Source organism: Thrips palmi, unplaced genomic scaffold (genome assembly GCF_012932325.1).
Source record: "Thrips palmi isolate BJ-2018 unplaced genomic scaffold, TpBJ-2018v1 HiC_scaffold_19, whole genome shotgun sequence".
NCBI classification, from domain to species: domain Eukaryota; kingdom Metazoa; phylum Arthropoda; class Insecta; order Thysanoptera; family Thripidae; genus Thrips; species Thrips palmi.
Genome location: NW_023144628.1, coordinates 1,307,035 through 1,320,006, shown reverse-complemented (window position 1 = coordinate 1,320,006; position 12,972 = coordinate 1,307,035). Strand labels below are relative to the sequence as shown.

General features: G+C 64.1%; 1 protein-coding gene across 1 annotated transcript; it reads right to left on the bottom strand.

The window, feature by feature from the left end:
* Positions 1-1,170: 1,170 nt before the first annotated feature.
* On the bottom strand, positions 1,171-9,680 carry LOC117646378 (alkaline phosphatase-like). Its single transcript, XM_034387263.1, has 9 exons — positions 9,548-9,680; positions 5,196-5,338; positions 5,004-5,087; positions 3,795-3,997; positions 2,906-3,470; positions 2,567-2,811; positions 2,269-2,473; positions 1,611-2,198; positions 1,171-1,527 (listed from the first exon to the last, which is right to left on the bottom strand). The coding sequence occupies exons 2-8, from the start codon at positions 5,311-5,313 to the stop codon at positions 1,612-1,614; spliced, it is 2,007 nt and encodes a 668-aa protein (XP_034243154.1). The 5' UTR covers positions 5,314-5,338; positions 9,548-9,680; the 3' UTR covers positions 1,171-1,527; position 1,611.
* Between the last annotated feature and the right edge of the window lie 3,292 nt (positions 9,681-12,972).

Sequence of the window (12,972 nt, the reverse complement as noted above, 5' to 3'; positions counted from 1 at the left end):
TCGCGGAGAGCCGCGGCTGCTGACGTCAATAGACCACAATCTTGGCCTCTGAGTGGATTAGGAAGGATGGCCTAGGTAGGATAGACGCGCGGAGTAGGGCCCAGGGCCCGGGGGCCAACTGGACCGCGAGGCGAGCCGGCGCGGCGGCGCAGTGCGAGCGTGCGCAAGACGGAGCGCCCGGCGTGGTAGGCAACATCCTGCACGCAGCGCAGCCCTGTCTCCGTGTTGCCTACCCTCGTATTACCATTACCATTACGGGCTAGACCGCCTCCCTCTGCTTCCAACCCTGGCCGCGCCTCGTCGCTCTGTCTCTCTCGCACCCTTCCGGATGGTCCCACGCGTGCGAGAGAGACAGAGCGAGGAAGGCACTGCTGGGGATGCATGCATGCAAGCAGGCCGAGATGCATGTATGCAGGTCCTCCCCGTTCCGGGCGTTCCAGCCAGCGCCGCTCCGCGCCATGCCACCGCCATGCCGAGCCCCGGCGTGCATTAATGATGGCGACAACCGCGCTCGTGGCGTTGCGCCGGCGGTGGCAGAGCCATGGCAGAGCCAGCGCATCGCGCATCGATTACCGCGAGGCCCCTGTTATTTTGCAGGGTCGATTGTTCGCCGCCCGGTCACTCTCGCTCCTTCGGAACGCGCCAAGAGTGCGAGAAAAACGGAGCGACGAAGTTCGCCATTAGCCTGCTGCGCGCGAGGCTGTGCCTGGGTTCGTTTTGACAGTGACGTCAGCAGCGGTCGCGTGGATCCTCGCGCCTCGGCTTGCCCCTAGCCTCGGCCTCGCTGACCAGGGGATCTCGAGGACGGGCCGTGGACGGCAAAGCCAGGCGTCAGCGCCTCGAGCAAGAGCAAAGCTTCCCGCGGTCCAGCATCACGGTCTGCAGCACCAGCACGCGCATGCCGCCCAGGCGCCATGGGCGCCACCGCGGGAGGAGGGCTGGTTGGAGCGGCCGCCGCCAGAGCGCGCCACCGGCCGGCGAGCGGCGAGGCGAGCGGCGTGTTGGAGGGGAGGCCTATCGGCACGGCGGAGGCAGCCGGCCGGTGGTGAACTCATTTGATCGCTCTGTCTCTCTCGCACTCGTACGGGACCCCCCATGAGTGCGAGAGAGACAGAGCGACCGCGAACCATTCTGCATAGCCGCCCGGGGAATCAACTCAAGTGCAGCGCGGAGTGGTAATAAATATGTATTTATCGGGTACTAAATCACTTATCTAGGCACTCTATGTACAGTGGTCGTTCGTCCATATCACAATTATTGAGATGCGGAAGAAGGCTGGTGCAGTCTTCCTTGACACTTTGAGGTAGTGAATAAAACACACGCTAGTCACTCGGTCGTCCTCGACGTCGTCATCTTTGGGCTTGCTTGTCGTTGTCACTGAACACGACGGGGTGGCCGGCGGGAGTCGTCGGCCAGGGGCTGTGTTCGTCGTTCGTATGGCACGTGTCCTCGGTCCGGGAGAAGGCACACACGGCGCTTCCTCGCGCACGGCGGGGTTGTGGGGCCACGGCGGGGCCATCGGCCGTCCTGCGACAAGAGGGGCGACAGTTAGCGTGGCCAAGTGCGCCAAGGCACTACGGAGGCGGACATGAGGGTCTTGCTCTGCTCACCCTAGTTGCCCCTGCTGCCCCTGCTCCTGGGGCGGAGCCGCCGCCTGCTGCCCTTGTCCTGCCCCTTGTCGCCCGCCTCGCCCGCCTCGCCCGCCTCCGTGGTGACGGAGTCGGCCTCCGCGGTGGAGCCCGGCGCTGGGGCGACGCTGCTGACCTTGTTCGCCGGCCGCCTGTCTGCGCCGGGCTCGGACACGCCCTTGTCGGCCACGGTGGACTCCAGGTTCTCGTCCTGGCCGGCCTGATCGGACCACGCCCACCCCGTGGCGGTCGCGTCCGTGGCGGTCGACGGCGGCGCGGGGGCGGAGGGCGTCCCACGCAACCTCTTGGAGGCAGAGGCCGGCGCGGGGGCGGGCGCGGGGGCCAGAGCGGGGGCGGGGGCGGGGGCCACGTCGGGGTCCGGGCAGAAGCCCTCTGCCGCCTGCGGCCCGATGCACGCCGAGTACGCCATCACGTAGGGGATGACGTTCTGCTCCAGCGAGCCCGTCAGCAGGTGCGCCCAGGGCCCCAGGCTGAAGATGGCCACGTCGTCGCCGCCGTGCGTCTCCGTCTCGCGAGGGAACACGGCCGGGTACGCGTACTTGTCGCTCTCTGTGGGCAAACGGCAATGGTTAGAACGAGAACGGGCAGGCCGCGGTGGAGGTGCAAGCTCGGTGCCTACCCATGTTGTCGTCGGTGAGGTCGTAGCGGCCGCCGGACTTGGTGGGGCGCTTGTAGCCGGGGCCGTTGGCGTAGTTGATGGTGGTGAAGGGCTTCTTGTCCACGTTGGACATGCCCGCGATGCCCAGGATGTCGTTGCCGCGCGTCGGGTAGCCCGAGATGGACATGGTGTGGGCGTGGTCGGCCGTCACCACGATCAGCGTGTCCTGCAAGAGGGAGCAGGGCCGTCAGGGCCGTCGACACACCACCAGAAAACCACCACCTCCCCTGCGCACTGCGCAGTGAACGCAGAGACCCACCTGCACGGACGTGAGTTCCTGCGCCATCTTCACCGCCTTGGAAAACTCGATGGTCTCGTCGAGGGCCCTGCGCGCGCGGGTCTTGTGGTGCGCCAGGTCGATCTTGCCGCCCTCGACGAACAGGAAGAAGCCGTTGTCGTCCTTGCTGAGCACTCGGACGGCGGAGCGCACCATCTCCGCCAGGGTGGGCTCCGTGTCGGGGTCGGCCACCATGTGGTACTCCATGTGGCTGGCGTCAAACAGACCTGCAGCAGGCATACCAAAGAGATCAACCCACGGCGTCAGTGACACGGCACCCGTTAAAAGTCCAAAACCTGGAACCTGGAGCCGCAGCCTCACCCAGCAGGAAGTCGGTGTTGTTGGCGTCCACGCCCAGCAGCCCTTTGCGGTCCCAGACGTACGAGGCGTTGGCGCGGCCCTGCTTGTCCTGGCGCCACTCGGCGATGAGGTCGCGGCCGTCCTTGCGGTGGCCCTTCTCGCCCTCCTCGTCGCGCACCTTGCTGGACCGGAACTCGCGCCGCCCGCCGCCCAGGATGACGTTGATGTTGCGGCCGGTGTCGCCGGTGACGAGCTGGCGCGCGATGTCGGGGCACTCGTCCGGGTCCACGTTGTCCTTGCGCACGTCCTTGTCGCTCTCCCAGTCCCGGGTGGCGGCGTGCGCGTACGTGCCCGACGGCGAGGCGTGCGTCACGCGGGTCGTGGTCACGATGCCCGTGCGCTTGCTAGCGTCCTGCGCCCAGCGCAGGATCGAGTTGACCTGGTTCTCGGGCTTCAGCGACGCCTTGCAGTCCGAGCGCGGCACCGCGGCCGTCACGCCGATGGTGCCCAGGTTGGCCTTGACGCCGGACAGGTAGGCCGTGGACGAGCAGGCCGAGTCCGCCACCTGGCTGTCCACGCAGTAGGTCTGCAAAGCAGCAAAGCAGAAGCAGCCTCACAGTCGGTGTCTCCAGTCCGCGACTCTCAAGTCTCCAGTCCCCCGCCTGCGAATCGCAGGGTAGGCAACCCATCGCACGCCAATGTGCGTTGGCAGGCGCGCTGGAGTCTCGCACCCCTATGGGTCGCCCTAGAAAACGAAGAGCCCTGGGTTCTCGCGGTACTCGCAGTCGATGGCTATCTGCAATGCTAGCCAAGGCGGCAGATGCCATAAACCGAGAGAACTCAGGGCTCTTCGTTTTCTGGTCAGTGTCTAGAGACAGGGCGGTCAGCTCCTCGTCTGTCCTCTCCTTACCTTGGACAGCCCTGAGTAGGGGAAGCGCTCGAAGGACAGCGCGGAGCTCTCGCCGCCGAGCTGGATCCTGGCGGCGGTGAGCGTGGGGATGGACATGCCGTCGCCCAGGAACAGGATGACGTTCTTGGCGCGCGTCCGGATGGGCTGCTGCTGGATCTGCTGCCTGAGGCGGGCCAGGCCGGCGCGGCGCCAGTGCGCGGAGGCTGCGCCAGACAGACAGAGGCAGTCGGTGAGATTACAGATTGCAGATTACGACCCACACGCCCCTGTTTGCTCCGGTCTGGCACCCCGGCCAGGCCGTGGAAGCCCGCCGCCCGCCGCGCCAAAGCCGAAGCCACGGGCAAAGCCAAAGGCAAAGCCAAAGGCCTCCCCGTTCAAAATAAAACAAGCGCCTTGCCTCGCCTTATCGCCTCCAAGCTGCCACTTCCTTATGGACGCGACTCCGGCACTCCGGCCGGGCACGCGTAGCGCGTCGCGCGTCGCGGCGCGGCGTTGTGCAACCCAAGGACGCCCTCCGCGACCGGCGGCCAGCCGGCCAGCCGGCAAGGCGCTGTGAAATGAAGCAGCACCAGCCCGCCGTCCCCGCCGCGTCGCGCCGCGTCGCACCGAGAGGCAGAGGCTAGGCGATTGGGAACAAGATGCAAATTCCTTTGAACCCGACGGAGGCAGGCGGAGGCAGGCGGACGGGACGCCAACTGCACGGCGGCGGCGTGGACGCGGACAGGGGGCGCGCGGCATTGGCGGCATTGACGCGCCATCGGCGCCGACGCGGCGGCCTTTGGAGGAGACATACAGTGGGGCGCCGCAAAGCAGAGCGATTCCCAACGGCGTCCCTCCGTCTCTCTCGCACCCCCGAGGGCCGCCCCATGAGTGCGAAGGAGACAGAGCGACTCGAGCAGTGTTCGCCGCTCGCCCGCAGGTGCGCGACGTGAGAACTGGGAACCCGATCTTGCCGGCAACGCTTATGGCGGCGGGCGAGCCGGCGGCGCACTTTTGCAGCTTTTGCATCGAAAGCGAGTCTCCACGTCGGCATTGTCGGCATTGTCGGCGGATAAGTCTGACACTGTAACGCCGACCAACCCCACCCCCGCAGCAGACTGACACTCCGTCTCTCTCGCACCTATGGATCCCCCATGGGTTCAAGAGAGACGGCACGACGAAGGTGACTCTCGAAATCAGTTTGCAGTTGACTTTGAACTTGGCACTCACTCTGTTCCTGCTGGTCAGCCTCGGTGCTCCTGGTGGGCCGCACGCCGTGGCTCTCCTTGTGGTCCTCGTCGGCGGCGTCGTCCTCTGGCATGACATGCGAACACGAACATCGAATCCGTCTTTACTTTGCGCGCTCTTCACACCGCGGCGTGTGTGAGTGCGGCAGCGCGGCGTTGACGAGGAGGTACTCACCGAGTTCCAGGTACTGCTTGTACAGGGACGGCGGCGCGTCAGGGTCCGGGCGGGCCTTCCCCCGCGGCGCCGCGGCCGCGAGCAGCACGAGGAGGGCGACGACGCGCATGGCATGCATCGCAGCGCAGTGGCGCTGCAGCGCGCTGCAACAACAAGGGGCTTCAGAAGACCGGCGGGGAAGTGCAAGTCCCTCCGGGGCCCTTGGGGGTCGCACCGGGCAAGGCGTCATAGCACTCGGCGGCGATGGACTCCGATTTCCGCCATCTCTTTGGCGCCGTTCCTGCTCCCACGGCCCTTCGCGGAGGCCATGCGCACGCCGCACGCCGCACTCCCAGTTTGCAGACTTGCACAAGGATTGCGTGCTGCCGGCCGTGGGGCGGGGTGGGCGGGGCGGGGCGCGCGCTGCACTGGAGAGTGTTTAGTCACCGCGTCGTCACTCACACAAACCAATGTTTCATTCGATCACACCTTTTGTTTTCGCGAGGTTGTGTCAGCTAGCCTATCGGCTGGATCGACGGCCAGCTCCCAATAAGAGGACCCCCTCTGTCCTCCGTCAGCGCGCGCGTGTGTCCGTGTAAGTGACCAAGCACGTGTCGCCAGGTCACACACAGAGCATGACGGGGCTGCTCGAGTGCTTGTTCGTTTCGTACGCTAGTTTGCTCGCTGGTTTGCGCAACGGTACAGATAGGGCAGCGACCGCCGCCACCGCCGCCCTGGCCAGACGGCTCGGTCTCCAAGCCCACCCAGTGTGCCAGAGTCTGGCCGTGTCCGGGCAAGACGTCCCCGTCGTCCGCCCGGACACCGAGCGCACGTGCCACGTGCCCGGCAAGAGCTATCACACTTTTAACATCCAGCGCGACCCAGAAAACGGGAGCGTCGCGTCGTTGAGCACGATCGTGGCCCGAAATATACGACCCGTTCGTCCGCTCGCCCCGCGCTCGCTCCGGTAAGAGTGACCGATAACCGGCACTGCAGCGCACTGCAGCACACTGTAGCGAGATCCATCGAAGTGATGGTGGCGACCTAGGCCACCCCCCAGACGCGGTGTTGACCGTGTCGGCCGCTAGATGCGGCCGTGTTTCTTGCAAGGGGCGTCCGGATCCAGCGGGAGGTCAAGAGGACAATTCACACCCCGGCTTCAAGACAGCCGCCTGAAGGGTAGGCAAAAGGCCACACTTCGACCCGGTACCGTAGAAGCGGGTAATAGGGACCACCAGTCGGTAATATGGACTACCCCTGAATGACCGGTTCGAGCCAAGCCAAGGTACACACAAGTTCGGGTGCTTGTGGCGGAAACGGTCATCGAGGTCACCGCCAGGCGGCATCACCGATCATAGAGAGGAATTTCCAGGGGTGGTCCATTTTACCCACTGGTGGTCCATGTCAACCTGATTTTACGGTAAGTAGGCAAACCGTGTTACTTCGCCCTGTCCTCCCTCGGAAGGACTCTGGATCCACCATTGCCTGTCGGGAATCAGCCTGCAGCACGGCGTGCCGCACGCTGCGCTGTCCCCCCATCCGTCCGAACGCCGAATCTGTCCGAATCTCTTATCAGGTGCGCCCGGCCCGGCCCGTCCTCTCTGGCCTGGCCTATGGGCGATCGCCGCTGGGCCGCGTTCGGGGCCCACGGCGGCCAGGGCCCTGCGTGCCGCGTGCCGCGACTGGTGCTGGACAGGCTGGCCGGTGCCGCCTGGTGCCGACCCTATTTTCCCTAGTGTTTGCGGTTCACGCACACAGTGTGCCACACTGCCACACACCGACGCGATGAGGGGCGGGGGCGTCGGGGGCGTCGCGTCGGATCGGAAGTTCCTCGCTCCGCCGCTCCGCCAGCACTTTGTCGCGTCGTGGGACAACAAGTGGCGGCTGCGGCGGCAGGCAAGCGCAGCAAGCGCGCCCTTCCATTATCTTTCACTTATTTGCGTCGGGGAGCGGACGGACGAGCGGACGGCTAGACGAGACGGACGGACAGACAGACAGACAGACAGACAGACGGGCACTGCCCGCCAACCCCCTGGCCGCCCTCTCTCCCTCCGTGGGCACCTCCTGAGGGCCGCGGCACTCGCGGCACAGGTGGGCGAATCTGCATTTCCCCGTGGCGGGGCGGGGCGAGGCAGGGCGAGGCGGGGCGAGGCAGGGCGAGGCGAGGCGGCGCGAGGCGGGGCGAGGCGGGGCGGGGCGGGGCGGGTCGACGCGGACCATACACGCATCAGTGCGGTGACGGGCGCGCGCCGACCGTTCCGGCTGTAGCCAAATGTAGGTCAAAGGGCGTGCGCCCTGCGCCCTGCGGCCCTTGTGGCGCTGCCGCTCCACCCTAGGGTAGGGTGTTTCACGTATTTGAAATTCGATCGTACGATAGGCTAGAAATGAAGGTCTTGGTCTGAAACGAAGGTGTGCCAAAGTTGAGCGCGATCCGACAACGCTAAGTGGGCGCGCATCGGCCCCAAAATTTTTGGGCTCAACGCTGGAACTGCGCGCACCGTCACACAAACGCGCGCCCCAGGCAGCCCCAGCGCGGCGGATCCACGCGGACGCCGTCTAGGGATGTTGCCTAGGGTCTAAGCTAAGTGCCCAACCACATTTCAGACCGACTGCCACGACCGCGGCGAAGGGTAGGTGACGCAAAGTTCAAATTTCAGTCGTTTACCCGTGCGACTAAACGGTGTACGGCAACAGCGCCAAATTTGGCATGTACACACTAGACTGGATACGGAATAGATTCAAAATGCCCCGGTCGACTTTTCGCAGCTCGATTTCCGCGAAACCGCGATTCGCGTGTATTTTTGTGCCCTTAATTAAGCACTATGAGAGCTCTCGCCACGAAACTACTCGGCGCCCGGAACTTTTGACTTCGGGATTAAGTTGAGGGAGTCTCGGAAGGCTTTCAACCCAAGTTTGGTCAAGTTCCGGCCAGCCGTCTGTCCAAAATGGCGGCAAACAGCAAAATTTGCAGACATTTTCTGCTCATTGGATGACGTTTGCCGCCATTTTGGACAGACGGCTGGCCGGAACTTGACCAAACTTGGGTTGAAAGCCTTCCGAGACTCCCTCAACTTAATCCCGAAGTCAAAAGTTCCGGGCGCCGAGTAGTTTCGTGGCGAGAGCTCTCATAGTGCTTAATTAAGGGCACAAAAATACACGCGAATCGCGGTTTCGCGGAAATCGAGCTGCGAAAAGTCGACCGGGGCATTTTGAATCTATTCCGTATCCAGTCTAGTGTGTACATGCCAAATTTGGCGCTGTTGCCGTACACCGTTTAGTCGCACGGGTAAACGACTGAAATTTGAACTTTGCGTCACCTACCCTTCGCCGCGGTCGTGGCAGTCGGTCTGAAATGTGGTTGGGCACTTAGCTTAGACCCTAGGCAACATCCCTAGACGGCGTCCGCGTGGATCCGCCGCGCTGGGGCTGCCTGGGGCGCGCGTTTGTGTGACGGTGCGCGCAGTTCCAGCGTTGAGCCCAAAAATTTTGGGGCCGATGCGCGCCCACTTAGCGTTGTCGGATCGCGCTCAACTTTGGCACACCTTCGTTTCAGACCAAGACCTTCATTTCTAGCCTATCGTACGATCGAATTTCAAATACGTGAAACACCCTACCCTAGGCGCAATGCAGGCCTTCTGGGCCTTCCCCGCTCTGAGGGCGACAGACACGGCTCTGGGATAACCTGGCATAATCCTTCCTTCCTGCTGCTGGAGTCCAGGACTGCCCCGCTGCAGCGCTGCGGGTCCACCACGGTGCTAGGGCCCAGCGTTGCCACTCGTGCAGTTGAACCGGGTTTGGGGTTTCACAGCGACTCTCTCTCGCCGTAGTCGCCCGCAGTCCACGCGGCCTCTATGGCTCTACCAGTCCCACCCGAAACGCGACGCGGTTCAGTCGCGGCGAGGTCCGACCACCTGTGCCCCCTATCCGCAGTGCGATCGCTCCTGACGCGTGTGTTTCGAGCGCGTTTTCGGGTCGTCCGGTTCGAATTAGAGCAGGTCGCCGAACTCGGGGGCCTGGCGCCCACTGTACGCGGCAACCACCCGGCGAAAATAGCCCACCGTTTTCTTTTCTCACGCATCGTGGTGCATTGCGCGGTGCGTTGTGCGAGACCGAGTGCGGGACTCGCCGGCTCGAGGCGTCTGAAGCCCACCCCCGCCTGAACAGTGGACCAGAAGACCGGTGGAGGCGGCGAAAACTCCAGACGCGTTTTGAGCTCCAGAGTCGCTAAACAGGACTAGAACTGAACGTGTGACCCCACCAATGGATTCCTCGTTCGGAGAGCAACCCATTGGTGGGGTCACACGGTCGGTTCGAGTCCCGTTTAGGTCTCCAGGAACAGGGGCTTCACGTCTGCGCTTGAGGATGGCACTCACCTGTCGGAGTGGTGTGGTGCGCGGGGACGAGCGGAGCACGGCGCGGCACTGCTGCGACACTGCTGCGCCAGAAGCAACGAGCAACCACTCTCAAGCGACACCGCACCGCCACTGTGCTGCAGTCACCCGGCTTCCCCGTTTGTATTCGTATTGCTCGGGGGGCTCGAGGGGCTCGGGGAGGCGCGGTGGGGCGCGGGGCCCGGCGTGGAGTACTACACGGCGTGGAGCACGCCGAGCACGGCCCGCGCGGAGTGGGGATAGGAGGGCTTAGCCGTCGTCCAGCACGCCCCGCGCCGCCCCGCCCCGCGCCGCCCCGCCACCGCAGCTGCAGCTGCCGCCGCGGCGCGGCTTTGGGCGCCACCACGCCGCCGAGCGACGGCGGAGCGGTGCGCGCGAACTCCGCGGTGTTCATCCTGAAAAAAGGGTAAAAACAAACGAAAGGTGGCGACAAAATGAATAAAATGGCATACTTTACGGAAGGGGCCCGGGGTGCACTACCTTGGTGCGGCCCAGTTTCTGTGCGCTGAGCCCTGCTCGTCTCGTCTCGTCGATTCATCGATTCATCGCCGCTCGACTTCCTCTTCTCGGCTCGCGATCCGCGATACGTCGAACCTCGATGGACTCCGATTTGCTGGAAGTCGCGGGGTCTTAATTGGGACGTTTCTTTCCGCAGCAGGCCGACTGGCTTTGTCAGTCTCGCTCTCTCCGTCGCCCTCGTGGGGCGTGCCGAAGGGGTGCGAGAGAGACAGAGCGGCGAAGCACTGGCAGACTGCAGCTGCCCGACGGGGCGGGCGGGCCGCACGCAAACGCGACGCTGCACAGTGGGCCAGAAGACCGGTGGAGGCGAGGGGGTATGCACCCGCGTAATAGTCGGTTCACTCTATCTGTAATAGCACGCGTAATAATACGCGTAATAGTCGCGTATTAGTCGCGTAATAGCCGAAATTGTCAAAATTTTATCAATTTTGGTGTGTTTTAGGCCGTTTTTAGCTAAATTCCGATTAATTTGTGGCGTAATAGAGCGTAATAGCGTAATAGTCGGTACACAGGTTCAGAGAGCGCATACCCCCTCGGGTGGAGGCGGCCACTCCAGACGCGTTTTGAGCTCCAGAGTAGCTAAGTGGGGCTCGAACCGAACGTGTGACCCCACCAATGGATTCCTCGTTCGGAGAGCAATCCATTGATGGGGTCACACGTTCGGGTCGGGTTCCATTTAGCGACTCTGGAGCTCAAAACGCGTCTAGAGTTTTGGCCGCCTCCACCCGTCTTCTGGCCCACTGTGCGCTGTGGCTGCACTGCTGGCAGGGAAGTCCGCCGAGTCCCCCGCCATGTCCCCCGCCGCCGCGAAGCAGCGCCGAGTCTGCGCCGAATTTCGAGGATCTCGCGAGGCTCTGCGCTGCGGCGGAGAGAGGTTTTCCCTCTTTGTCGTCTTTGTTCACTTTGTTGGTCTGTATGACTTGTACAGTGAGTACAGTGTTGCAGTGGCGTGGCCGCTAATCACCGTCTTCGCCGCGAAATCAGTTTTCCCGCGTCACCGGCAGACTCATTCCGAAAGTCGTTTTCGTCGTTCTGTCTCTCTCCCACTTCCGGGGCGTCCCGTAAAGGTGCGAGCAGAGACAGAGCGACGAAAACGACTCTCGGAATGAGTCCGCGGGGCGGCCGCGGCGCTGCAGGCACGTGTCCGTCCAGCCTCGCGCCTGCCGTGGCGTTTTCGCCGTTTCGGCTTTCCGAGCGCGCGCCTCAGGGCGCGGTTAAATTGGAGTAAAACGGCGAAAGAAGGAGGCAGCGTCGGCAACAACGAGTCGTTCGTTGCGGCGGCAATATCGCGTGGTCGCGCGCGGCCATTGTCGGGTGCTGAGTGAATAGTATTCCGGGAAGCGCAGCCCCGGGGACAAGGCAGAAGGCACGCCGACGATGATGGACCATTGCGCGGCGGCGAGCCAGCTCCAGCGAGCCCTTGGTGGCGGCGTCCAGGACACTCGAAGACGGCACGACGCTGCCACCATCCTGCCGTCGCTCTGCCTCTCTCGCACCGGTGCGAACCGCCCCACGAGTGCGGCAGAGACAGAGCGACGGACCGCTGTTCTGTTCGGGGCGACGCGCATGACGTCGATGGTGACGTCAACACGCGTTCAACGCGGGCAAACGGGCGGGCCGAACGAATCAATGGCTCCGCGCCGCGCCGCGCCGCGGGAAGCGCAAAGCCGAGGAGCCTCTCCAATCCGAGGCGACGCAAAGCATGCGCAAAGCGATAAAGCGGATGGACATGACGTTACCGGGAAACACGGCGGCCCGGCGGCGAACGCGCGTCCTCTACGGTGCCGCGGTGCCCGAGGCGGAGAGGACGAGAGGGCCACCCCTGTTGGGTCGCCCCGCGCGCACCCGGGACAACGCGCAAGTCAACGACATCCTCTGACTTGGGCACCTTCGCCAAACGCGGACGACATGCCGACAACGCGCCGCGAAATAGAAGAAGATTGCAAATGGGCTGCCGAGGACTGTCTCCGGACTGGCCCCGTCTCTCTCGCGCCCCCTCGGAACGCCCCGCGAGTGCGAGAGAGACAGAGCGACAAGGCGCTGTTCGGAATCAGGCCGATCGAGCAATCCGTCACCGCGCGGCTGCGGCGGCAGGCCTAGGATGCTGGACGCGGTTCCTCCAGTCTTGCTCCTTTTCTGGCGGTGCCACTGGTTCACGGTCGCGTCGCCTCCAGGCTGGCAGCGCTGGAAGCGGGTTAGCAGGTTTGCGCGGCTACTGACCGCCGCCTGCCTCCGCCTCCTCCGCCCCGCCCGGGTCGCCGCGGTCGCCGTGTCGCAGTCCTGGAGTGCACGCTGGAGTCACGACGGTGTCACGGGCGTGCGCGTGTGGCGGAAACAGAGGCTCCAGACTGTCTCCAGACTCCGAGCCCGTGGCCTTCCCTGGACGCGCAGCGGCGGGCGCATCCCTGACTCTTCAGAAGACCGGTGGAGCCGGACAAAACTCTAGTCGCGTTTTGAGCTCCAGAGTCGCTAAACAGGACTCGTACCGAGCGTGTGGCCCCACCAATCGACTGCTCTCCGAACGAGGAATCCATTGGTGGGGTCACACGTTCGGTTCGAGTCCCATTTAGCGACTCCGGAGCTCAAAGCGCGTCCGGGATTTTGGCTGCCTCCGCCGGTCTTCTGGCCCACTGTGCGGTGTTCCGGCTCGAGCACGTCGTTCTCGGTGCGGCCGGCGCTTTGCCAGGCGACGCACGACACGACCACGACACTGTTCGCGATGCCCGGCATTGCGTGGCATTGCCCGCCGGAGCAGGAAACGAAACAGTCGTGCACTTCCTTCACCCCTCCCGGCCAGCTTCTTTCTTCTGTCGCCTGATTCCGGTGGGCCGTCGCGTCGCTCCATCCTCTCTCGGACCTGTGGAGCGTCTCGAGGGTGTGCGAGAGAG

Excerpts from the sequence above, each read along its gene's own strand:
- LOC117646378 (XM_034387263.1), bottom strand. The coding sequence starts at position 5,313 with ATGCATGCCATGCGCGTCGTCGCCCTCCTCGTGCTGCTCGCGGCCGCG. Across the intron at positions 5,088-5,195 it reads CAAGCAGTACCTGGAACTCG|AGGACGACGCCGCCGACGAG; the intron begins GTGAGTACCTCC and ends ATGTCATGCCAG. Across the intron at positions 3,998-5,003 it reads GGCTGACCAGCAGGAACAGA|CCTCCGCGCACTGGCGCCGC; the intron begins GTGAGTGCCAAG and ends TGTCTGGCGCAG.